Below are 27103 nucleotides of genomic sequence, written 5' to 3' on the forward strand. Positions count from 1 at the left end.
TCTGATCCATCATTTTACCAAAGAAAGTAATTCATGATAACAACTGCTGGTAGGAACATTATTTGCAAACATTCTAAGGCAAACATTGTTGGAAGGATCAAATCTTGACAGTTTAGAATGGCCAAATTTGACATAGGAAATTAAACTTATTTTAAAAAAGGGAAGGGCCACAAAAGAAATCTCCCAATAGTAGTAATTGCAATCAGTAAAAGTTGATAGGGACAAACAAGTAATCAGTGGACTCAATCTTTGTCATGAAGTTTAATCCATCAGGAACTGATCTCGATGAACATAATTTCAGATTTTTGGTGGGCAAAAAAAATTTATTTAATCATGAAATACTGCACATTGACTAAGGGACTGAATTGGCTAAATAAAGTACATTGTGAAAGAGAATATTTCTCAACATAAATTCACCAATATGTCATTAATACACTATCTAAGTGTCAATGAACTCTGCATGTGAGAACCTCCAAGAAGTTTTTGGGGTCAAAACGACATGGTGAAAAGAAATCTTGGCCTCAGAGTGGCAGGATCAACACAACAGTGTCAGAGCAAAGGCTCCCTGGGTTCTTCCTGGCAGGTGCTATGATGTGCCTGTGGAAAATCCTTCTCCGTGTTGCAACAGGAGAGAAGTTGGTGTAACATTTACAGGGGTAATTTGGGTTGTGTCCAGTCTTTTTTAGGTTACTGCCTACCTTCTGGCACAACAGTTCTACTTATGCGGTCTCTACTGAAGAAACATCAGATACGTGCAAGAATATGCATAAGGAGGTGCGTGCTAGCATCAACTGTCACTACAAAAGGTGGACACAATGTAAATAAATGGCACCACCATAAAGTGAATATCATCAAATGATCATTTCAAAGCACAAAGGAGAATTGTCATAATTATTAGAAATAGAAAAGGCAGGATACAAACTATATCTGGTACATTTACAGTTCTATAAAAAGGGGTATATGACACGCACCACACATGCACACAGAGACTGAAGGGAAATATACCAGCATGCTGCACGGTGCTTATCTCTGATTTGGGGTAATATAAGTGATTTTCATTATCCTCCTTTTCCATATTTTCTCCCCTGAGCATGCATTATATTTACAATAGAGGGTCACTGTCCCCGGCCACAAGTACCACCAGAAGCAGGCTTTGCAGAAGAAGCGTGAAGCCAGCAGGCTGTACCAGCAGGCCGCACTATGGGAATTACCAGTATCCTCTTCAGTGAAGACTGTCTTTCCAGAAAAGACCTGGTTTCCGATCTGTATTTTCCCAGGACGAAAGTAGGGTCCATCCAGCTTGTTGTCTCTGCAAAGCTTGGTGAGGATTTCGGTGGGTTTGGAGGCATCTCTCCAGGCATTGTATCCTTCTCTGAAAAGCAGAGAAAGGACAAGGAGGGTGAGGCTGGCTTCCCTTGAAAGGACACACTCAATGTCCCTATTCAAAGGGCCACCTAAGTATGATCTGTGGTTTCCCTCAGATTCAACATGCCATTCTATATGTTTGGGCTAGTGTTTTAGGTTTTGTTATTTCTCTTTTCTGGTCAATACCTCTGCATATGTCTGCTTGCATGAAAAGCAGGACTTCTGAATAGCTTGACATAAAAATCCTTTGCAAGTAGTTTTCTTTTAAATGTACCTTAAAAAACTGAAGTGAAAGCAATCATTTTAAAGTGGAGCACTGCGGTGGCATTTAGAACACTCACAATACTGTGCAACCACTACCTCTGTCTAGGTCCCAAAATTTCCATGGCCCCAAAGAAAACCAGTGCCTGTAAGCAGTTACTCCTCGTCCCTCCTCCTGCTCCCTCCTCCCCCCGGCCTTTGGCAATCACCAAGCTGCTCTCTGTCCCCATGGATTTCCTTGCAGGTTTTTGTTGTTGTTGTTCGGTGTTTGTTCTGTTTCTGGCAGAGCAGCCATTCGGCTATTATTTATTCTAAGAGGAAAGCCTAGCTTATCCTTTCAGTTTCTGTGTTTCTTCCGTCCCCACTGCTTCCGCGCCCCTGAGTCATACTGTAGACTCACGACCCAAGTGGAAAGTCTAGATGTGCTGTGTCTCTAATCAGCGATTTTCCTGGTGCTCAGTGTCTAAATCTTTCCAACCCCCCCATCCCTTAAAAACTAGCTGTTTGTTTGTAAGTTAATAACTGGCAATGATGTGCTCTCTGAGATCCACGACCAAGATGAGTTTGGACTTCTCTGCACATTTTGGGACACAGGATCCATCCATATTTAACTCATCTGAGCATTTAAATCCGTCAAAACACGGATGCTGTCCTACCTTGTAGCAGAGATATGACGGATGGTCCTGGAAAGCCCATCCCAACCATGCCCAGAGCCACACACAGGCCTCCCCTGACACAGGTGCTCTTGTCTTATTTTAAAACCTTTTCAGTAAACAAAGGTTGTAACTTCTCTGACTAAATGATTTTGCTCCCTGGTAATCCCACTGTCAGGAAATTCTTCCAAACAAAGTATGCAGCACGCTGGCTGGTGGCTCCCTTCCCTGACTTCAGCTGATCATTTTCTGAACGGTGCCATCTCGGGTACCTGAGGGTGATGCAAATACCTCACTGGAGTCCCAACACTGAACTGGCTGTCCGGACTCAGGGAAGAGCAGGCCAGCAGCAGAGACTTGTCTGAAATGTATGCCATGAGGGAAACGGGTGATAGAACTCTGTTCACGGGAGTCCAAGTGGGGTCAGCCCTTCCGGAGAGCCACTGGACATGGATACTAAAAGTCCTTAAAATATGCGTTCCTTTCAATGCAACAGTCCACGTCTACAGAACAGTACTGAGTGGATTACCAGAGAAGTGTGCAGTGGCTTTTGTGCGTGATTGCTTACAGCAGCAATATTTCTAATGAAGAAGAAAAATATAAATGCCTTGAAGTTCATGAAGGAAAATTGGTTATATCATTTTATAATAAACTCACCTAATGGAACACCATGGAGCTATTCAAATAATGATTTTAAAGAATATTAAATGATATTATAGAATGCATGTAATATAAGGGTTAACAAGACAAGTAGTTTACAGAATTGCACAGAGAGTATAAATCCATAAAAATTGCACAGAGTATAAACTTTAGGGGGAATAGCATAAAAATATACTAAAAGGAAACACATAAAATTTTTTTTTAAATAGTTCTCTCTGAGTAAAATAATTTGATTATTTTGTGCTTTCTGTGTTTCCTAAATTTTCCACAATAAATATATATTATATTCAGAGAAAAACATTTCTCTGAAAAAGAAATTCTTTTTCATTCTCTGAAAAAAAGTATACCATGGAAATCTAATGCTTTTATATTTTCCTAGCTGAATTTGTAATTATAAGGTTTTAATTCTTTTTCAGATATCAGACACAACATATTTTAAAAAATAAAGCTGGTAGGCTATATTTTCAAATTAAGCGGATTTTTAAATCTTTGTAAAGAGAGTTCAGGCCACTATTTCTCATTTTTAGGTTGGGGATACAGCTCAATGAATTTTGAGACAACTGAATGAGATACTCCATGTGAAGTGCTTGGAGTATCATAAGTTCTCATAAGTGTTAGTTATAATTAGAATATATGGGACTTCCAGCCAAGATGGAGGTATAGGTAGACACACTGTGCCTCCTCTTATAGCCAAAAGAAGAACAACAACAAATTAAAAAACAAAAAACAACCAGAACTACCAGAAAATCAAACTGTATGGAAGTCTGACAGCAAAGGAGTTAAAGAAACATTCATCCAGACTGGTAGGAGGGGTAGAGATGGACAGCTGGGACAGAGAGGACTTGCAGCAAGGTGGTGGCTAGCAGATGTGGCGGTCCCACATTTGCAGGCAGATAAACTGGGAGGAAAAACTGGGGAGCGAGACAGACCGTGCAACCAAAGGTTCTAGTGTAGAGAAACAAAGCCTCAAACCTCTGACTGAAAACACCTGTGGGGGTTGAGGGAACAGGAGAAACTCCCAACCTCACAGGAGAGTTCATTGGAGAGACACACAGGGGCCTAGAATGTACACAAACCCACTCACCTGGGAATCAGCACCAGAAAGGCCCAATTTACTTGTGGGTAGTGGTGGAAGTGACTGAAAACCGGCAGAGAACAGAGCAAGCAACACTGTTCCCTCTCAGACCCCTCCCCTATTACAGCATCACAAAGCAGTGTAGTGGGTTGCCCCACCCCGGCAAATACCTAAGGCTCCACCCCTTACTTGCAAACATGCTCCAAAACTAAAAAAGTGGCCCAGATAAAAGAACAGATCAAAGCTCCAGAAAAAATACAACTAAGTGATGAAGAGATAGCAAACCTATCAGATGCAAAATTCAAAAAACTGGTAATCAGGATGCTCACAGAATTGGTTGAGTATGGTTACAAAATAGAGGAAAAAGTGAAGGCTATGAAAAGTGAAATAAAGGAAAATGTACAGGGAACCAACAGTGATGGAAAGGAAACCAGGACTCAAATCAATGCTTTGGACCAGAAGGAAGAAATAAACATTCAACCGGATCAGAAAGAAGAAACAAGAATTCAAAAAAAATGAGGAGAAGCTTAGGAACCTCTGGAACAATGTGAAACATTACAACATCCGTATCATAAGGGATGCCAGAAGGAGAAGAGGAAGAGCAAGAAATTGAAAACTTATTTGAAAAAACAATGAAGGAGAACTTCCCCAGTCTGGCCAAGGAAATAGACTTCTAGAAAGTCCAGGAAGCTCAGAGAGTCCCAAAGAAGTTGTACCCAAGGAGGCACACACCAAAGCACATCATAATTACATTACCCAAGATTAAATATGAGGAGGGAATCTTAAAAGCAGCAAGAGAAAAGGAGACAGTTACCTACAAAGGAGTTCCCATTAGACTATCAGTTGATTCTCAAAAGAAACCTTAAAGGCAAGAAGGGGCTGAAAAGAAGTATTTGAAGTCATGAAAGGCAAGGACCTACATCCAAGAGTGCTCTGTCCAGCAAAGCTATCATTTAGAATGAAAGGGCAGATAAAGTGCTTCCCAGATAAGGTCCAGTTAAAGGAGTTCATTATCACCCAGCCCTTATTATATGAAATGTTAAAGGGACTTATCTAAGGAAAAGAAGATAAAAATATGAGCAGTAAAATGACAATAAACTCACAGCTATCAACAACCAAACCTAAAAAAACAAAAACAAATAAGCAAACCTCTAGAATAGGAACAGAATCACAGAACTGGAGACCACAGGTTATCAGCAGGGAGGGGGAGGAGAGGGAATGGGGGGAAAAGGTGCAGGGAATAAGTAGCATAAATGGTAGGTAGAAAATAGACAGGGGGAGGTTAAGAATAGTATAAGAAATGTAGAAGCCAAAGAACTTATATGTACGGCCCATGGACATGAACTAAGGGGGCAGGGAATGCAGGTGGGAGGAGTGGGTGCAGGGCAGAGGGGGATAAAGGGGGGGAAATGGGACAACTGTAATAGCATAATCAATAAAATATATATTCTTTAAAAGTGTTACTTATAATTAACTATGACATTGGCACTTGTGCTATATTAATCATTCTTCTGGCATCATTTCCATCGAGGAACTCAGCCCCAGGGGAGCTGATTAAAAGAACACATACAATTCAGCTCCTGTCTCTTGAAAAACCTAGGGCTGCCTCCCCAACCCCAACCACCCTCCACCACAGTGAGCACCTTTATCAGTGACCACTTGCTGACGTGGAGCCCATGTGGGATATTAAAGCTGAACCCTGGCCAGCCTTCCTGGAGCAGGGATGACCAGAGGCCACAGCCTTGGAACCCCATCGGTGTCCCTGCAGAGAAATAACTTACATTTCATACTGGCTCTGCAAGCCACAGATGGCTCGGTGTTTGCTGTAAAAGCGGTTCTCCAGGTCGATCCTGGTCTCGCCAATGAGGTCGTCTGTCCCAATCATGTCATGGTCGTAGATCAGGACGGAGAGCAGGGACTCCTTTGGGAACGTGGCCTGGATCTCAAATGACCTGCAGTCCAAGTAGAGGCTTCAGGAGTCAAAACCATTTACCTCACCTACAGTTCATATAACGCACTAAGCACTCAGGAACTCAATACTTAGTAGATATTTATTTGGTTTAACTTTTCATTGATATGCAAACAATTTCCAATTCTGTTGCCACTTTTCAGTAGCCAATAATGTCTTTCATGGCCACCAGCTGCATTCTATAGCTAGGTTAGCAGCTAGATGCAGAGGAAAACCCTCGGGTTTTTGGTCTCAAACTGATTTCCAACCTTGGTTTCAGATCAGTAACTTCCTGGTTGTAAAACTTTGGAAACTTACTTCATCCCTCTCGGCCTCCTTATGTGTAAACGGGGTAAGTGTCTTCTTTGTAGGATAGCATGGTGGCTAAATGTTGTTTTTATAAAATGTTTTTTAAAGATTTTTATTTATTTATCTTTAGGGAGAGGGGCAGGGAGGGAGAAAGAGAGGGACTGAAACATCAATGTGTGGTTGCCTCTCCCGTGGCCCCCACTGGGGACCTGGCCTGCAACCCAGGCATGTGCCCTAACTTGGAATTGAACCTGCGACCCTTTGCTTCACAGGCCCATGCTCAATCCACTGAGCTATACTAGCCAGGGGGAAATGTTGTTTTCATAAAACGCACATTTTACTTCTGTGCATTTAACTGATGCACCCCAGTTGCCATTCCTTTCCCCTCCATTCTTGCTTTAGCAGGGAATGTCAGCTGAGTTTATTGTGAATGAAAGCCCTATCGAAGGTGGACAAATCCTGAAGAAGTGAAAGTACAGGGCTGGAATGCTGTCTCTACAGGACTTGAAGCCCCCGAGGAAGGAGACCCGCCTTCTCATCTTTGCCTTGTTGGAGCCTGCACTTCGCTGTGGACAGTAGACAACACATGTTTCCTTGAGCTGTCAGGGACCTCAGGGGCCACCATGTCCAATTCCTCCACTTTACAGATAAGGACGTTAAAATCCAGAGAACACAAGTGACTTGACCAGGAGCATAAAATGAATGAAAGTGCCAGTGTCTCACTCTTCAGTCTGGCTCTTCCCATGATGCCACACCAGCGCAAGGTGCTGAAAGGAGCATCAGCCCTGTTGGACTTCCTGCCACAATGCGTTATCCGAGCTACAGAGCGTTAGAGAAGATGAGGATTAAATTTCAAGTGAGCCCCTGCATGTTAGGGAAATGTCTTCCTGAAAACCAAATCAAGACACACCAATGTTTCTCTACTAGTTCCTGACCCTCGCTGCCCTGGGACGAGGTGGGGCAGCCTGGGAGCAAGGGACACAGAGGAAGCAGGGAGGAAGGGAGGATGAGGGCCCATTGTTCCCTGGCATGTTTGCTGCCTTCCGTGCTCCACCAGTCCACTCAGTCCTGACTCACACTCTCTCCATTGTGGCAGGAACTGCAATCACAGCACAGCACGAGCCAATTCACCATCCCCAGAGAGAAAAAAGCAGGCATGCTCCCCAGCTCCTGTGGCTCTAACTGACTGAGGCAGCTCTAGCAGGCCAGGGACATGGCTGTGTGGGAAGAAATTAGCGTCCTCCACCTACAGACATAGTATTGCCTCCCTGAGGCTCTGGGATTTGGATTCCAGACAGTAATAGATTCCCGAGGCATCTCACAAGGAAGCCTGCAGCTGCCTGCCTCTGCGTTTAGTTGTCACATGGCTGCTGCCACCACGAAAGGGCTTCTTCAGTGCTAACTGTCCCTGGCAACCTTGACGGAGGCTGCAATTGCTCTGCTCCTTTTCCCTAAGCTGCGTGCTCCCAGATTAACCTCTCCTGAATTTTCACTGGAGCTGTCATTAGAATGAACTGCCCTGGCTGGACTCTCAGCCCACAGGGAAAATCTAGACTTATATCCACTTGTGTGTATCTCCGAATACAATGGTGGTTTGAGAGAATGCACTGTGACTTGGGTAAAACCTGAGCCTTTTTGAAGCATTTCATACCTCTCAGCCTTCAGAAACAGTGGCATATTTCTGCTCTGGTATGTATTCTTTTGTTTATTCCTTTGTTTCCTTGACAATTATTACACATCCACTATATGCCAGGCACTGCGGTTGTTAGGAAAATGGGGAACCACCAAGGTCTGCACCTCAGGCTGATGCAAAGTGACAGGGTCCCATTAAATCCCACTGGAAACTGACTGGAGGTTTGTCCATCTATCTGTTCGTTCATTCGTTCATTCATTCATTCGTCATTCATGCATTCACTCATTCACTCTACAAATACTTACTGGCTGTGTGCTCTGTGCCATGCCCTGCCTAGGTGCTGTGGACATGGCATTGAACAGACTAGACCAAGGCCCTTCTCCAGTGGTGCTTATGTGCTACTGGGGAGATGGGAGATTGCCAATAAGCACCCAGACACTCATGTCAACCCATGTCAGAGGCTAGAAAGACAGGCAGGGAGTGCAGCCTATGGCATCCTCATACAGGGGTGAGGTCCCAAGGAGGGAGTCCTCAGGCCTCAGGTCAGGCCCAGGAGCCCACCGCTCTTCCTGCTGAGCCCTGCAAGATTGAGCCAGCAACTTCTGTCCCGAGTAACCATAAATACCCATCCAACAAAGCGTCCACATGTGGAAGGCTTCTGGAAGATTCCTTGCAGTGCCAAGGCAGGAGAGAATATTGCATCACCCCCTTCTCCTGTCTGCCACAGCCGCAAGCGGGGGTAGTAAAACCAGTCTACTTCGGGGCACTGTGGTGACAGTGGCTAATAAAAAGTGACTACAAAGCACTTGGCAAAATGAAGTGCTAGTTACATAAATGGCAGATAATGCTAAAGGCCACCTCTGGATCAGGGAAGCAAGGGTAAGTTTCCCTGGTGTTGTTTTAATCATTCTCATAAACCTGAACAGGCAAAATGTCAGAAGGCCCGAAGAGATCACAAATGTGTAAATGAATTTAAATAAAGCTGATGGAGATTTCACCCCAAACTTCTTGTTACTCAGAAAAAGAAATTAAGTACACTTAAAATGTGTCCATTGCTAAGATGATTATAAAGGGAGAGAGAAAGTGAATGTGTTTTGATTGTTGCCTAAAGGCGCCTGAGAGTCTAGCGTCACTGTCGTCGTTTTACAGATGAGGAACGCTGGGATCAGAGAGGTTACGCCACCTGCATAAAGTCACACAGCCTGTATGTGGCGGAATGAAACCCGCACCTGTGTGACTCCAATGTTAACTGCAATCAGGTGCACAAGCCCAAGCAGGGAACACGAATGTCAGGAGACAAGTGGGCGTGGTAGGGTTTCTGTGACCTGGGGAATACCTGCTTCACCCAAACGTACACGAATGCAAGGCTTTCAAAACACTTTGCAGGAAACAAAGCACACGTGGGGGATGCAGTTCAACTTTTTTTACAACAGGGGTCACCTCAGGTGACAGGCAAAATGATATGAGGGGAAGTCCCTTTGGTGGGAGACAGGGCCAAAGGTCTGGCCCCTTCTCTCTTCCACTCATGAGCTGCGTGAACTGGAACATGGTTCTAAACCTCCCTGGGCCTTGGCTGACTTGTTTGTAAAGAAGGAACTTCTCTGTCCAGCTGCAGGAGGCTGAACCTGGGAAAATCAGTGTTGGAAAACTACAGGCATGAGGATCGCCATGTGCCACTTTATACCTGAAGGGACCAAGAGAAGAATTGGGCCTTTTCTGCAACGGTAGATTCGGCTGGCTATTATCACAAGCAGAGGTCAGCACTGAACACCCCCCCCCCCCCGCACCATTTACTCAGCCCCATGCATGTGTACAGTGCAGCCCCCCACAGAACAAATGTAGAGAGGACCCCACAGTGGGAACCAATGCGGAGAGGACAAGGCAACGCCACCCAGGTGGCCACTGACCTTCCAAATACTGGGTTCAGCTGTTTGGGGATATACTTGTCTCGGTCTTTGATTTCTGTTTTGCCGAGCTTGACCACAATGTAGGGATCCGATTTGCCATCCGGATCAGCGGGGCTGAGATTGAAAGCCTGGGGAGGAGAGAGGAGATCCCCTTGGTCCTGCGGTTCTCAACATTGGCCACACACTGGGCTTCCTGGGAGTTAAAAAAATATGCCTGAGTTCCATCCTCAAGTATTCTGATGTATTCTGGCCCTGGGCTTCGGGACTTTTAGAGATGCTCTCGATGATTCAGAGTGTGCAGCCAAGGTTACAAACCACTGCGTTAACCTCTCCATTTTGCTGTTCAAAGAAGAGATATCAGCTTTGCCAAAGTTCACTTTCTCTGGAGTTGTCTCCCCAGTGGAAAGCAGCACTTGGCACAGAGAAATGAGGAATACGCTGGACCAGGAGGCAGAAGGCACAAATTTGAGTTCTGGTTCTAGGTACTCTGAGATCTGTGAAATCATGGCATGAACCAACCCCCTGCCTCCCCCACCGCCACACCTGCCACAAGGCTCCTCACAGAAGAAATGGGCTCTGAATTCATGACCTCTCGGTGTGCATTTAGCACTGACTCCTTGAGTTAAGTCTGACACCAGATAAGCTGTGCAATAAACCTTCACAAGAAAACACTTTCTAAGAGAAGGCAGCGCGAGGGGGCCGGGGAGGAATGATACTGAAAACATGGAAAACGCTGTTGACATGAGAGCTGAGTGAAAAACAATCCCATATTCAGCACACAAAGCTACATTTCCAAGGATATTCATTAGCACATCGTTTAACAGCCACGTTTGTAGACAAGCTACATGTCAATTACTTCAGGGGAAACTTCATCCCAAATAGTTCCTTCCCCATTTACTCTCATCACATCACTCAGTTCTAGCCATCCACGCAGCAGTTACCTCTGATATTCATCTTATTTATCTGATCCTTTGTTTATATTCAATACATTCTTAATGCCCCACCACTTCCTGCTAGTGTGTAGTCTCCAAGAGAGCAGGGTACTGTCTGTCTTGGTCATTATATTATCTCTAGGACCTCTACCACAGTCTTAGTATTTGTTGAATGAATGAATACTTGGATGCTGACGTTAATTCAGGAAAACACTAAGTGGCTACTAAGAAGAATGAGGAAGACCTGTATGTACTGACATGGGAAAATGTCCAAGTTATATTTCTAGCTAAGAAAAGAAAATAGAAAATCAATGTGTAATATATCAAGCAGGACTCTGTTAAATAAATACCTGGGCGGAGTTGTGGACAAGTAGAAATAGACACAGACTGATCTGCATATACATAAAAAGTAAGTTATCTACGGGGGTGGAATTGTAGAAGTGGAGAGATTCTTCTTTCTTTACGTAACTTTTAAATAGCATTATTTTTTTTACTTTATTGGTGTCTTATTAAATTAAGAGGTTTTAGATGATTATGTAGTTACTTGATTACATCTTAGTGTGAGAGAATAAACCACACAATCACTGTCACTAGAAATGCCAGTGAAAGGCACAGATTGTCCACATCTGCAGAGACTTTGTCCTAAAACCGGCAACACAGGGCTGCCACCCCAACTCTTCATTTGTTCGAGTCCTGCTTGTCCTCAAGCCCCAGCCCAAGCCCTGCCCCCACCCCCCCAATTCAGTGCTTCCTGAGCAGAGCCTGATCTGCGTCCCTGGCCATTGTCAAAAGGGTGCTGGACAGAGAAAAGTGTGCTATGGAGGTTTGCTGAATGAATCGGTAAACAATGATCCTTCCCGTCTCTGCAGTCCAAACACTTCCTCCCTCTCCTTGAACTGCTGGTACCCTCTCTTTCTGGCTTCCCCGAACTCTGTCCCATAACACCATAGCTCTGCGGGGTTTTCGGTAGAGGGAGAAAAGGTGTGGGGCATTATGTTTAGAAAGTGCTCTTCAAGATTCAACAGTTGAGTACATTTCTTTGCTTCTGGAACTTTCAGAGCCTTAAATGTTCTAATGAGCTTTGTGAACCTCGGGAGTTGGTGGAGGGAAAAAAATATTATATGCACCATTCTCAAATGTATTTGTACACATGGTCTGTTTCTAAGAAATGCAAATTAATCATTTTACCCAAGACACTTCCCAAGATGTGAGTGACCTCCTGAACGAAATTTAGAAAAGGTTAGCCTAAACTGTCCTGTCCTGTGTTTAGAATAGACTACCCAGCACGGCCAGGGATTCTTTACACGTACGGCCAGTCTCAACATCCCTAGTGAGTGGCACACACCGGGCACGTGGTGGGCATGGCCATGATGATGAAACATGAGCACGGTGCGATGGAGAGGGAGACATTTACTTTCTCCTTAGCATTAAAGAATTTGTTTTTGATTTATGTTTCATTTGTGTATTCAAAAAAAGGATGCAGGCAATGTACGCAAAGAGTTAATATAAAGTAAGACTACCGCAATCAAAGAAGATTATGAAAATCAATTCCAAGTTCAGGAGACGAAAACAAATACAGAAACCATAAAGGTTCAGCAGACAATTGCTTTAATTAAGAATCAGATTTGGCCTTGAGCTTCCTGGCAATCAGGCCCCAAAGTTTCACAATTAAAGTGTACTGCTTTCACATTCAGGAAGTAGGAAGCCGAGGACAGAGAAGATTTTTCTCAGAAACACATTCAAAATGAAATTTCTGCCTACCACAGTGCCAAGGCCCAGTCATGGGTTGGGCAGGGGTTTGGGGGGTGCAGGTGGCGTGGGGAGAGGTTGTGGATTTCACAGTGGCAGCTGCCCTGTTCGTCTAACAGTCTGGCCTGTAAGCTCCCTGTTACCGGCCTATTTGGTTTTCTTCCCAGTTAGCAGGCAAACCCAGAGAGCAAATAAAGCTACACTCATAAAGCCTGGGAAGCCAGCAATAAATGTCCAAGTCAGCAACCAAGCTTCATATGCCTTGTTGCTGACTGAATTGTGTCCTCTCAAAATTCCTATGTGGAAGCCCTAACCCCCAATGTGGCGGAATTTGGAGATAGAGTGTTTAGGGAGGTAATTAAGGTGAAAGGAGTCTTAAGGGTGGTGCCCTGATCCATTAAGACTAGTGGCCTTATAAGAAGATGAAGTAACACCAGATATTTCTCTCCCCACCCCCCAGGTGTGCATACACAGGCAAGGCCTTGTGAGGACACAGCAAGAAGTGGCCACCTACAAGCCAGGGAGAGAGGCTTCCCTGGGAACCGACCCTGATGGCACCTTGATCATGGACTCCCAGCCCCCAGAACTGTGAGAATATGAATGTCTTTTCCTGAAGTTACCCAGCCTGTAGCATTTTGTTAGGCAGCCCGAGCGGACAAAGATAGCCCCTTGGAGTGAATAAGGATAGCTCACCGCCACAACATACACCCTGATCAGCACTTTGACGGGGTGGTTGGGTGGAATCCCCTGCTGGATTCTCAGCTGTCCTCTGTCCTCAGTGCTGGAATCCTCGGGGTTTTTGTAAATGCAGAAAGAGCCCTGGAACCACAAAGCATGAGCCATTGAAACGAGATGGTCCTATGTCCCACCAAAAACCATAGAGGGCATAACACTGGGAAATTGAGCACCACTGCGGGCCCAGCAGGACCTGGGTTGGCACTCCCCTTGCCCTCGGGGTGTCCTCAGGAAGTGTATGTAACCTGCTTGCATCCGAACTTCATCATGGTCCATCAGTGAATCGGTGTCGGCACAGCAACACCTCCCCACAGGGCTGTCGTGTGAGGGACACGAACAGGAGCGTCAGATGAGACACTGAGTGCCTTTGACATGTGGGTGCTGAGCTCATGCTTTCTCCTGTTATCATTGAATCCTGACTGCAGTATTCCGATTTTCAGACGTTGTAACCAAGGCTCAGAGAGGTCAAGTACTGCTCGAGATCACGAAATTAGAGTAATTTGTATTACAACTAGGCTCAGAATCTCCATCGGCAAACTGCAACACGCATGCTATTTGCAACACACAACACTGTGTATAAAGGGTCCGGCATGCAGTAGGTTCTTTAAGTGTCAGCTCCTGCTTTGCCATGCTGTCACCGTAACTCTGCCAGGTGAAGGGTTTGTGTTATTTGATTAGTTTAATCATCCCTCTGGTACATTTGCATAACTTATACATTTGGTACGTCCAGGATGGGAAGAGCAAAGTAAACTCCACTGATTCTTCTATGCAACACCTCTCCCCATATCTTCCACTAGACTGAGTTCCAACCCACCTCACTGGCCATGAACCACATCTCTCAAAAGACTGGCGCTGGGTCTTGTGAGGTTCTACAGAGGGTCTTGTACAAAGGTATAGGATTTTCCTTATCGACATATCCCACATCACGGTCCCATTAATAGGATCGAGTCGCACCTGACATCTGTGGACAGGAGAACCAGATAAAAGAGTTAACTCTGGGAACTTGCCTTAAACTTTCCTATGACTCGGTCTCCATCAAGGCCGTGGTCGTCTTCCGTAGACTTCCCTCTGAAGAGCTCAAAGGTTTTCACCCAGTCCTCGAAATTATTGAATTCACTCTCGAGGTTGCCTTCATATATCTTTAGGGAAAAGGGAGACGAGTGTGTTCAGACAAAGGAAAAAAGGACCAGGATTGATTTAACGAGAAATGCCGATTCTCCAAAGCCAGACTTTGTATACACCCCTTGGAAAAAGCTAGAGGCTGTTGTTAACTTATTGTTAGCAAAATAAGAAATATGATTGACTCAGCAGTCCGGGATCTAAATATCTCTCTAAAATTTATAAAACCTTTTTAATAAACTCTGAAATTCCAAAAAGCATAGCTAAACCCAAAATTTTAAAATGTAATATAAAAATATAAATATGACAAACATTTTAAGAGCTAATTGATGTCATTGGTTTTTGGATATAGACTATGATATTTTGAGGACAATCAAATCAATATATGTTCTTTAAGCATCTAATTATTAACACATGTAAAGTGATAAAATATGTCTTTATTGTAATACATATAGACATGAATTTTCCAAATGGGAAATTGTATATACACTTTAGAAATGCAAAATTGAATTGAGTTTTAGGTTTGGTAATATCATTAAATCACTTATTCAAATTTTCTATCAAAATTACTAACCTAAATTTGTTACCTACACACATAATTTTCATACTCCCAGTTTTCATATCCATCCATATGCCTCCAGCTAGTAGCCTCTGGCTAATGTTAAAATTGGTCTGATGGAACTGACTTTAGTTAGTGTTGAAACTCCTGCTATCTTGAGGGAGTACACACCCGCATGGTGATGTCAAGCTCCAAGACGTGAGCCAAGGGGAACTCGTACACTGTCAATGACCTTGCTCGGTCGGGGCCAACCAATGTACGTTATGCCCCTTTTTAATATGAAGACATAGAAAATGGAAAATTAGCGAGCTCCATTGCTTTGGCTTACCTGCTTGTTAAACTTTCTATTCCTGCATCAATGATTATAAGGAAGGAAGTTAGTGCAGACAAAGGCACTGCTAGGATCGACTAAAGCACCAACAACCCCCTTCTGAGCTTCCCGCCCCGTCCATGGGGGCCATGGCTGTGTCCACACACCTTCAAGATGGCCAGATTGGGGATTTCATCTTCTTCGACTTTCTTCTTGAGCAATTTGTCTTTCTTCTTCTTCGGGCTTTCTTCTATATTTACTGCTACGTCATCTGGTTTTGCCTCTGTGGACATTTAGTGGAAACTGTTAGACTTCTCATGGCTGTTGAGATGAGAGGAAACAGAGTCAAGCTCCCTCCTTCCTTTAGCTTGGGCATGTGCCATGACACTTCCTTCCAAAAAGAAACAGTAGCATTTTGCTGTAGGACTTTTATCATGCGCTACAGGACCAGAAGAGATGTCTCTCCCATAGTAACACAGTGCCAACAGGTCTTGCTGGCCTGTCCTGGTATATGTAAGAATTCCTTAAACGAGGCACAGAGATGGGGAAATAATTGGCCCAGTCATCCAACTAGCAAAGAACAGACCCAAGATGGACTGACTCCAACGCTTTGAGTTACATTCCCTCTCAGATCTGTTCAGGAACTGGATGTTCATCTAGTTTAATAACCTGAGATTCAAATATGTTAAGGGACTTGCACAAAGTTAGAGAGATTACTCAGCAATATTTGAGGAGCAGGCTCTAGAAATAAACTGCCGGAGGCAGACTTCTAGCTTTGCTGTTTTCTAGCTGTGTAAACTTGGGCAAGCTACCCAACCTCTTTGGGTCTGTTGCACCATCTGCAAAATGAAGATAGTACTCCTTATGTCATGAGATGGCTTAGAATGAAACATGCTAATTAGGAGTGGTCTGAGGCACTGAGCCTGACTCTGGTTTTCTTCCTTCCATCGGTGTCACCTGAAACAGCAATCAGCCCCTGGGTGTTACTGTTGTTTTTAGGCCAAGACCTTTTGTTGGCTTGATTCAAGTTTGCAGGCATTTCTGATCCCAGGCCTCTTTCATCTGATTTCTGCCAAATCAGATCCATCCAATCCTTGTAAACTGAGTTTTGGAAGCTAAACCCAGGTCACCTCTGTTAAAGTTTATCAGGTTGGCTTTGGCCTGTCAGCCCAACTCACTTCTATTTTCACTCTGCTGTTTCTACATTAAGACTGTTGATGTAAGGGCATGAGCCAAAGAGTTGATTTCATCACTGAACTGGATTCAGGAGACTGGGGTCTGGTCCGAGTCCAGCTGAAATCAGCAACGTGACCTTTTTAAAGCACTGGCATCTTCCAGAGATTGGCTCCGTGCTTGGGAAACAAGGGAAGCGCTAACGGAATTCCATGGCTTCCATTTTATAATTTTCTCATGCAAATGGCCTTCTTCAATGTTCAAATGTCCCCAGAACGGCAACTTACCTGTATTGCCTTTTTTCTCTTTGGGATTTCTCTCCTTTTCCTTTGAGAAAAGACAGAGACAAGATTATCAACATTGTAATGTCTCATTTATTAATGCTAACTGCTAAGAGTTCTAATTCAATTATCTCAGCCCTCTGCATTCTCAGAGATGTCATTTTTTTTTATCCTCACCTGAGGACATTTTCTCATTGCTTTTAGAGAAAAGAGGAAGGGAGAGAGAGACACATCGATTGGTTGCCTCCCACATGTGTCTGGACCAGGGATTGAAACTACAACCTAGGTATGTGCCCTGACCAGGCTCAAATCCTCAACCTTTCAGTTACAGGATGCCACTCCAACCAGCTGAGGCAGCCAGAGCAGAGACGCCACTTTAAGAGTATTTAGACAGTCCCTAAGTTGGCCCCCTAATGAAGGCTCACTGTAAACACCTGAGACCCAAGGGCAGTGAGAGGCCCTGCCTTAGAGAAAGGTGCCCACACATCCAAGGAAAGTGCCACCAAGCTGTAGACTCCCTTGCATTTATGTGCAGCCTTCTCTCAGTCACTGGGAAAGCAACTCCCCTTCCTACTATTTTTCCACCTCCCTGGAGCATCACCTCAGTCTGATCACCTCAGTCTGCAGCTCTGAGCTTTGCCTGCTGGTATGTTGGGTTGTTAGGTTGGTCCCAGGGACTGGGGAGGTGAGCAGAAAAAGAAGAAAGGGCTGAGCACTCCCCAGAAACAGTGTGTCCATTGTCCATTGCAGCAAAAGGAGAGAAGCTGAGTCGGGGACTAACATTTGATTTGCTTATTTAACTATATATCAATCTTCATGGATAATCCTAAACGAAGAAACCACGGTCTTTTCAAATGCAAGAATCAGAAGACTTTCTATGCAATTGCATATAGTGATATCTGACTAATTTTCCTTTCCTTTCTTACTCAGGAATGAGACATCTTACCAAATTCAGCCACTGAGCTTTGGATGAATCCCCAGACCCACTCCCCACTGGTTCTCCAGCTTTATCACTCGATGCCTTCCATTTTCCATGCTAGTGTGCTCACAACACACTGATTATTCCCACTTGCTAAGACCAAGACCTCTGCCTTTACTTGGATAGCTTTCCACGTGAACTTAGAACCCTGCTGGAGACCCAGAGCCCTTTGAGCTGGGTATCTCCAGGCAGACCTGAAGCCCCCATCACTGATGCCCACCTGTACAGAGACCCCATTTCTCCTGGCTGGACCTCCCTGAGTCTGACTGCTGGGCAGATTCTCCAGATTCCATACTAGACTGAACGTCCTTCCAGCATTTACAACGGAGCTGGTGTCTCCAACCAGAGGGTGGGGATGTAGCAAGTCTGGGTCCCTGGTCCTTCCAGGCTTTGAACCCTTCTACAGTTGACAGAGTCACCCCTGAGTAGAGCCTACCTACAGTGGAATTTAAAGAGGGGAAGGGTGGTAGTAGAGACAACTTTCTTATCGAGCCCCTTGACTGCGACGGCCAAGGGAGTTTCTACCTTCTGTGCTTTCTTCAGGGAAGCATAGTATTTGGACCACCAGTCGATGACGTTTTCAGCAGACTCATCCGCTATGGTCCTCTTTCTCCTTTTGGTGGACCTCCGGCAAGATTTCCTGGCATCCTGGCAAAGACGAGGGTGGATGGTTAGTGAGACCCCATGGATCTGCATGGATCTGCCGGTGGTTGACTGGTTTCCTAAAAACAGAACGCACAGGTGCACCCTTGGGAGGCAGATGGAAGTGCTGGCAGGTTTTGTGGTTGTAGCTCTCTGTACTGCTTCAATAAATGAAAGTTTAATAATCTGTTCATTCATTTGTATATTCAGCAAACATTTATCGAAGATGTAAGATACTGTGCTTGACTTTGGAGGTGTAATGGGAATTAGACATAATCCCCACATTTGGAAAGCTTAGAATTCAGGAGGGGAGACAGGCTTATGATACAATAGTAGATGGGGCATTTGCTTCAGACTGACCTGCGTTATAAGTCATTAAGCCACTAGTATACATTTGGGACAATAATTCCTGCCTACCTCACTGTTGTGAGGATTAAGAGACATAATGTAGACAATTCTCCTTTAGCATCATTTCTGATTTGAATGGGTGCAAACAAATGATACCTACAACCTAAGTGAAGGGAGTGGGAGAGACAGTGACACGTGTTTGGCAGAAAGGCCATATCATTGGAAAAGACAGTTGTCCTCTTGGCACAGGCTATCCATCAAGACGTATCATGTACCCAATATCTGTTCACTCCCTCAGACGCATCTGGGGTCCCACTTATGAATGTGCTAGGCACTCTATCAAAAGCAGGGGATACAGAGATGCTTAAAAAACTATCTTTGACTTAAAGGGCCCACAGTTTTATGGTAGCAACAAACACGTAGACTAAGAATGCTAACAGAAAACAGCCATGCTGGTGGGAGGGAGAGGACCCCTCAGGGGTCACATGGAGTCTGGATGAGGTGGGAGCAGCCTGAGCAAACATCCATTAATCTATGTTACTCTGCTTTGTATTTCAGCCTTTGCCATTTTCTGGGCAAACGATCTCTTAGGACTTTCTTAAAACTGCCTTTTTCTTTAAGTAAATTGATGTACCAGGATCAGGTACTTAAACTTATGACACAGAAAGATAAATCACATCCTTGGCTTGTGGTCTCTGTATTCATGCCCATCTCCTCTTCCAGCATCTCAGCTAACTGGGGAGAAGTCTCACTCCTCTTCAGAATCCAGAAAACACATCTTTCTGTTCCATACAACCTTGAACAAAGTAGGTTCTAAATATCTGTGGCTTAGGCGTAGACATGGAAACCATTGTCTTTCCAAGCTAATACACTGAGAAAAGTTTCTGTTCGGTTAGATATTACCGTCCCATTTGACTAGCACTTTAAGTTCCGATACACTGACTTATCTGGTTCTATCAACCATGCTGCAAGTGGGTATCAACACCCCTATTTTACAGGTGAGGAACCTGATGCTTAGACACGTGCAGTTGCTTGCCCATGGTCGCACAGCTGGTAGCGGGGAGGATTGAGCCTCCGATACAAACTCTAATGAGCCTTGTAAGCATGAAGAGGGATTGTATGCTGACCTTAGCTCTTCCATCCTTTGGCAGCTCCTGGGCTGCAGGTGTGTGTTCAGGCTCCAGCATAGCGGACAAGTCAGGGACGTCCACCAGCCTGGCCTGCTGAACCTGGGCAGAGTCGGGCACCACTGTGGCTGGTGGCTGTACATCCACATAAATGTGATCTGCTGGGGGCTCCTGGGAGGAGCTGAGGGGCCCAGAGGGCTCAGTGGCTATCAGCAAATCTAAAATAAGTGAAATGAAAGCACAGCTGGTCAGGCAACTGGGCTCTAGTACAGGGAGATCATTCCAGGGACCCAAGACTGGGGATCAGACAGACCTGGATGCAAACATGGCAAGTTCCCAGTATCTCTGAACCTCATTTTCCTTATTTATAAAAGGACAGTGAAAATACCCAGGTCACTGTGGTCAAAAATGAGATCAGGATGTAAGGCATTAGCCGCTTAATAGGTAATCAATAAATGGTTGTACTCATTATTGATCCTCAGAGTAATTTGAATGAACAGAGGCCATTTATCACAGCCTTGTTTGTGGAAGTGGGGAGTTGAAGGCAGCTTAGGAATCTAACATGAGGGAAAAGGAAGAGCAAAGTGGAGAGAAGCAGCTGGCAGTGGTAACAAGCTAATATACACAGAGCAACACAGATAGATTTTAAAACATGGCTTTGGTGAAAAGAGTAGGAAGCCAAATGAAGGTTATAGCACCATGTCATAAGTGTAAATTAAATGGGTTTACATCGCACAAGAACTGGTGGTATGGCGCCTACAGTGGGGAGGGGACTGGGCGTAGGGACAGGGAATAAAGCGGGGGTGGGGGGGTGGATATAGTGAGAAGCTTTGAACTGACCAATGATAATGGTACAGCATCAACTGAGAAGTGCAATGAACTCAAGTCAGTGCACCTGAGATAGAAAGTGGACCAAACTAAAGTAACCTCAAGCCAAGGAAAATGTCAGGGAGTGGAGGGAGGAGGGAGCGTGCGTCACATTCAAGGAAGACTTCTCAGAGGAGTTGACTCTGATGTCATTCTTAAACTAAGAATCTGGCAACTAAAGAAGTAGAGGTGGGACTGAAGGAGCAAATTCTTCACAAAAATCAAGTTGACGGGGGGGGGGGGCGCACCTTTGTGCAGGTCCCCCAGCAGACAGCTTTGTAGTATGCAGCCCCAGAACCCAGAGGAGCGTCCTACCTTGCCCAACTTGGGTTCCGTCCACCTGTGGGGAGGGGAGGGCGAGGGGCTCCCTGGATTTACACAAGAACTGCTTCAAGCAGTTGATAGTGCAGGTGCCCACCAGGGTGCTCCTCCCAAAAGCTCTCCAGTCCACCACGCAGATGCTCAGGGGCGGGTGCAGCAGCTCATTCTCAGGCAGCTCCTGCAGGGAGAGGCCAGAATGAAGTGGGGCGAGGCCTGGGCCTAGCCTGACTGCCAGCGCCCTGCTGACCTGTCTGGGGGAAGGACCAAAGTCAGCCAGACACACCTCCTCCCACTGTCCCTGCCTTGTCATTCGGTTCTAGGCCGCCCCTACAGCTTGCCACAAGTCTGGAGAATTGCCTTCCCAAGCCAAGGAGAAATTACCCAACACGTGAAGAGTGGTACTAACGGTTCATCCCAGCTTTGCGTTGCAAAAATCACACGCTTCCAAGTGGCAGCTGGTGTTAACCATCTTATTTTGCCATTATTCACCAGGAGAACTCTCATCTCAAGCAGGTGTTTACCCAGGCCCAAGATATAACAGGGAGCCATTTAAAATGGAGCTAATGGCGAGGGGCCAGTGCCCTGCCCACTTATTTCCCCGGGGGGGCCCCCCGAAGCTCAGCAAAGCTTGATGTGAAATGTTTGCACACACGATGCACTTTCTTTAATTCCAGTCTCTGCTGAGTTAGCATATGCGTCTGTTGGCACGGACTGCGTTTCACCAAGCAAACTCCACAATTCGTTCCCAATCAGAGCACAAAAAAGTGTGTTGAAATATTGAAACAAAAGCACAGATGCCAAAGAAAATTGCTTTAGAAGCATAAATTCACATGTAAACTAATGCCATTTTATGCACAAGTAATTTTTTAAATCTAACCACTAAAATGAGTCTTGTGAGGATATCTTCTAGACCAGTGGTTCTCAAACTTTAGAATGTATTGAAGAGCTTGTTAAGCCAGAGCTGTCTTAACTGGGGACCAGCCCCCCCACAGTTTGTGATTCAGAAGGTGTTGGGTAGGGCCTGGGAATTTGCATTTCTAAAAGGTCCCAGGTGATGCTGATGGTGATAACCTGGGGCTTCACTTTGAGAACCACTGTTAACCTGACTTGGTTTACTGTGTGATCTAACGTGTAGCCTTTCAAAACAAAACAAAACAGCAGCAAAAGTCTATTTTATCTCAATCTGAACTTCTAGCTTCTTTTCACTCAGTTAGACTGTTCTTCCTTACAGGCAGTGGACACCCCCAAACTCCAAAGCACCTCCCCCAGCCAGGTCAATCTGTAGGAATGAAGGGCATAAGCCGGTGGGAAAATGAGATGCCCGCACCACTTCGAAAGCATCGGCCTGGATGCTGAAGTTTGGGTTGTTCTTGTAGCTCTGGATGACACAGGACTTGGCGCCTCGTCCCCCACACTCGATGAGAACCTGAGGACGGTCCACTGAGAGCAGCTGCACCTTCTTCATTTCTCGGACACCCCAGAAGAGAACCTGAGGAGAGGACCGGCAGAGCTGTCACTCAAAGTCCCAGGGAGGAGCCAGCATGCAAGTCCACGTGCTGCCCTAGAACTTCAGTATGTTCTTCCAGGAAAGGACTGTGCATTAACTCAAGGGCCCCATCTGACCAACTGTGTCTCCATCCCACCCCACAATTCCCCTCATACAGTGTTTGACCATATTGCAATGCACCATTGCCCTTTAGTCTCCAAAATCAGCTGAATCCCTCCCTGCACCATACCTCCACTCTGTATTTACTCAGCACTGGCCGAATGCTGGCAGGAACCGGGTAGATCTGGGTGACATCTGGCGGGTCGATGGGAGGGAGCCCTTGCAGCCCAGACGAAGGGACCTACCATAAAGAACAAGCGCTGGTTAGATGGCCCGGGGCAGGCAGGGACGGCCAACAGCGCCACACAAGCACTTTATCCGCAAGACAGTCGTTACCCTCCCCCAACCCTCCCCGCACCTGGCAACTATCGATTTGTTCTCTGTGTCTGTGAGTCTGCTTCTGTTTTGTTTGTTCATTTATTTTGTTTTTATAGATTCCCTTTATAAGTGAAACCACATGGTGTTTTTCTTGCTCTGAAGGGATTAAGAAGGACAGAGTGGCAGTTTTAAGAACAGTCTCAGGGATGTGAAGTACAGCAGAGGGAACATAGTCAGTAACATTGTAAGATCTATGTAAGGTGTCAGGTGGGCACTAGACTTATTGGGGGGATCACATCATAAGTTATATAACGTCTAATCACGATGCTGTATACCTGAAACTAATATAATATTGTCCATCAACTATAATTGAAAAATAAAAAATGACCCATGAATAGAAGGGCAGATAGATTTCATTTTAGTAGGAAGACAGTCTCACAGCGGAAATACCCTAATTCCTTGCTGTAGTTCAAGTACAGACAGACTGGACAACGATCTAGGCAGCAGATGATGAACACACACTGGAACCAGGAGGTGTCAGTGGGGATGGCGAGAAGAGCATGCATGTCTTATGTGTAGCTGGGCTTCGTAGCTGATGAAAAGTGGACCACGAGGGAAAGAGAGGATGTTTCTGGCACTGTCCCACTTGGTGAGATACGCGTGAATCTGAGTTGCTTTATTTTTCCCTCATTCACCTGCTATTGCCCTCAGCCCAATCATGCAATTGATTAAAACCCTTTCCTCCATAAGACAGCCATTATTTTAACAAAAACAATGTTTCCCGCTTAAAATGCAACCAAGATGATACATTCTACCACACTTAATTATTTATTAATTGACAAGTGCCTTCATTCACAAAAGTAACCCTCATTTAGTGAGCACTTAATCATGTGCCACACAGTTGATGGGGTAAGAGACAGGGGAGAAAAGAAAGATCCTCACGACCTGATCAAACGACACTGGAAGTCCAGCCGGGGACTAGGGAGGCGGCTCTGATCAGAAGCTGAGCCTCTGAGACTTAACTAGTCCCCATTTTGCACAGCTGAGAGATTCCTGCTGAATCAAATAGAAACCACATCTTAATCAGGGACACAGAAAATGAAGCCTTTTGAAGGCGGACCTCCAAGGATGAAAAGATGCCATTTCCTGTTCATTTAGAGTTAACCAAGCTGCGGGAGAACAATCACGCTTTATTAAAATCTCACACACATGACTCAGAACGTCTACCAAGGAAAGGGTCTCTTTCAACCACGCAGGCCACCCCCACAGCGCCTTCAAGACCTGGCTCAACACGTCCATCTTTCAGGAAGCTGTCCCTGCTTTGATCCCGGCCACTGTCCTTGGCACGTAGTGTGTCCTCTCTAGAAGCCTGGTGCAGAAATCCATACTGAGCCTGGACACCAGGCTCTGCCATATGACCCTGCACGAGTCCCTTTCCCTCTCTGGGCCCCAGATATTGGGCCAGGTGATCCTTCAAGCCTCTTGGCATTTATTAAGCACTGCTTTGGAGAAGGAGGTTCTTCACCTCACTGAGGGTGTTAGTCTGACTTTGCTAAGAGGAAGTGTTTGTTTACTTTACTTCAGTCTCCAAACCCCTCAAGCGACATCCTGCAGGCTCTTGATAAGTGCTTATTGGCTGACTGACACATTCGCTCCATGTGTCCGCAGAAGCCTATTGCTGCTCATCAAAACCTGCAAAGCCCAAACACAGCACTGTTTCCTTTTCAAAGACATATCCTAGTTGGCAGCGGCAGATGTGGTCAATTTAATTATAAGAAAGCTCGGAAAAAGCAGGCAGCAGACGCTGCGAATGCCAAACAGGCTCGCACAACGAAGGTGCAGAATGAGCCAGACCAGATAGAGGAGCTGGGGGATGAGGGGGAGGCATGGCCCACGCTGCCTGGTGGTGAAGAGGTGAGCAAGGCAAAGGCACAGAACACCTGGGATGGAGGCATAGGCCAGTGCCTACCACGTGTTTCTTTGCTCATCCTGGAGCTGCTGGAACGTCAGCCTGGGAAACACCCTGGCAAAGCTTTGTTTCGTGAGGGCCTGAAAGATGCCCAGAGTGCTCAACACAGGCCTCGAAGGAGTTCACTATGTGGTGGAGATTCAGTGACTTTGCCCCCGTCTGAGATGAAAGGTTTTCACAGGGAAATGAGTCAGCTGCTGGTATATGAGACTACATGGTGTGTGGTTACTCAGTGCACGGGGCCTGGGGAAGATAAGGAATTGTTATGAAGACAGAATGGTAAGACGCAGAGGTGCTCAGGATAAATTGGCCCTAAAGCCAGATTGCTCTAATATCCCAGGAAAGACAAAATATTGGGGCCTCAACAGAGGTCCAGCTGCAGGGCCAGGGTAGGACCTAGGGTGCAAAACTTAAGGAGCTGCCACTGTCAGGGTCATGCATGACAAGCCTGCAAACAACTGGCCTTGACATAGACAGAATTAAATAGAAAACGAGGCGACGTGCTGTCAGACGGAAGAAAACACTTAATTTGACTGAGGCGAGGGTGGGGAAAGCTTCCTGGAGGAGGCATCTCTTGTTCTGAACTTTGATGATGACGTTTTTCCTAAGTAGGGAAATGGAGTGCAGAGGAGGTTGGGGCAGGCAGAGTGGGGAGACATTCCCAAGTGGGGTAATGGCCTGACTAAAAGCACAGGACCACGTCTGGGTGGTGAGGTCCGGGGACTTGGAACAACCTGGCAGAAAGAGGCCATCGTGTGTATAGAGCAGCAGGGTAAAATGGGCGTGGAAAAAGCAGCTTGACAACAGACTTTGGGAGAGTTTAAAGGCCGACCTATGGAAATTTGGCATGCTCCTATGGGCTAGATCTCTTCAAGAGCTATAAAGAGTCACACACACACACACACACACACACAAAGTTTCATGGTCAAAAACCATTGGAAAAGGTTAGATCTTCTCAGAGTCTTCACCGTGGTAATGGGCATTTCCAGTCCCCAGGAGGGATCCACTATGAAGCAGCTCCTGAATTTTCTTTTCGCTTATTTGGAGGGACTGTATTTGGTGTTACCAATAGCACACTTTGGGGAATGTTTCTAGAGGTAATAAGAAGCAGGGAGCCATGGATGATTTTTGAAGGAGAGCGTGGTATGGTGCAACTTACCACTCTCCCCTGGGAGGACCGAGGAGGTAAAGTGAACAAGAAAAGGGCAGGAAGCCGAAATACCAGGACGGAGGCCAAAGCAACAATACCGAGGAGAAGCGGAGTCTATAAGGCCAGGGAAGACAGAAGCCGTCACAGAACAGGCTGGGCCTGGCTGTGGATAGAGATGCAGAGTGAAGAATTAAAGCTGAGTCTGAACTTTCACAGCAGAGATTCTGGAAGAACAGTGGGGCTCTGAGCCAGGACTGGGATGACAGGGGCGGGGAGGAGGCAGCCAGCTTGGAAATAGACGTGCTGAATAGCAGTCTGGGGCTTGGAAAAACCAACGTGCTAAATCCCTCTTCAGAGACAGGGAATTGTCTCAGGAAAGGAGATGGAGAGGCTGGGTAAACCATCCACAGATGAAAAGTGAGAGCAGCTGGGGACAAGTGAAGGCATCTTCCAGCTCTCGTCTCTCAGCATGTACGGGATCCGCGTGCTCAGGCAGCTGTGCTGATGATTAAATTACCTTGTGAACAAGTAATGAAATGAGAAGTCCTAATGAAACCCTAATGAATTTTATCTCTTAGGTGGCTTGCCTCTGACAACGCTTCCTCTATTAACTCAGCTGTCAGGAAGCCCAGTGTGGAGGGAGTGAGGGGGGAGGAGAGACGACCCACCAAGGTGTGGAGAGAGCCCAGCCCTCAGAGGGCCTGTAGGGAGCAGCAGGTCTAGCCCCTCACTGACAGGTTGGGGACTCACACTCGCAGCACTTCAGGAAGCTTCGTGTAGTGAAAACAGTGGTGGACTGAATCCAATTTAGTTAACCTTGAGCCTCAATCTTTCAGCTTCCTTTTTAAAAAAATTATTGGGGTAACATTGTTAATAACATTTATACTTTTCAGGTGTACAAGATATAATTTGACGTAAGTACTCTATTGCATGCTTCCCACCCAAAGTCTAGTTTCCTTCTTTTTTATAGAACTACCATATGGTCCAGCAATCCTTCTTCTGGGTATTTACCCCCAAAATATAAAAACACTTATTTGTAAAGATATACATCCTGCTATGTTCCCTGCGGCTTTATTCACAATAGCCAAGACGTGAAAACAACCCAAG

General features: G+C 45.6%; 1 protein-coding gene across 3 annotated transcripts in view; it reads right to left on the bottom strand.

Moving 5' to 3' along the window:
• FER1L6 (fer-1 like family member 6) overlaps positions 1–27103 on the bottom strand; it is a 126624-nt gene that overhangs the window by 14506 nt on the left and 85015 nt on the right. For all 3 annotated transcript variants that reach the window (XM_045181683.2, XM_045181681.2, XM_045181682.2), the window contains 12 exons: positions 22690–22800; positions 22281–22442; positions 20948–21131; positions 19766–19983; positions 18174–18296; positions 16676–16715; positions 15383–15498; positions 14235–14366; positions 13186–13311; positions 9812–9939; positions 5796–5966; positions 1212–1372 (listed from right to left, as the gene is read on the bottom strand). In XM_045181683.2, coding sequence (XP_045037618.2) covers positions 1212–1372; positions 5796–5966; positions 9812–9939; positions 13186–13311; positions 14235–14366; positions 15383–15498; positions 16676–16715; positions 18174–18296; positions 19766–19983; positions 20948–21131; positions 22281–22442; positions 22690–22800 — 1672 coding nt within the window. The remainder of the gene's footprint in view (positions 1–1211; positions 1373–5795; positions 5967–9811; positions 9940–13185; positions 13312–14234; positions 14367–15382; positions 15499–16675; positions 16716–18173; positions 18297–19765; positions 19984–20947; positions 21132–22280; positions 22443–22689; positions 22801–27103) is intronic.

The sequence above is a fragment of the Desmodus rotundus genome, chromosome 8 (genome assembly GCF_022682495.2).
Source record: "Desmodus rotundus isolate HL8 chromosome 8, HLdesRot8A.1, whole genome shotgun sequence".
Taxonomy (NCBI): Eukaryota; Metazoa; Chordata; class Mammalia; order Chiroptera; family Phyllostomidae; genus Desmodus; species Desmodus rotundus.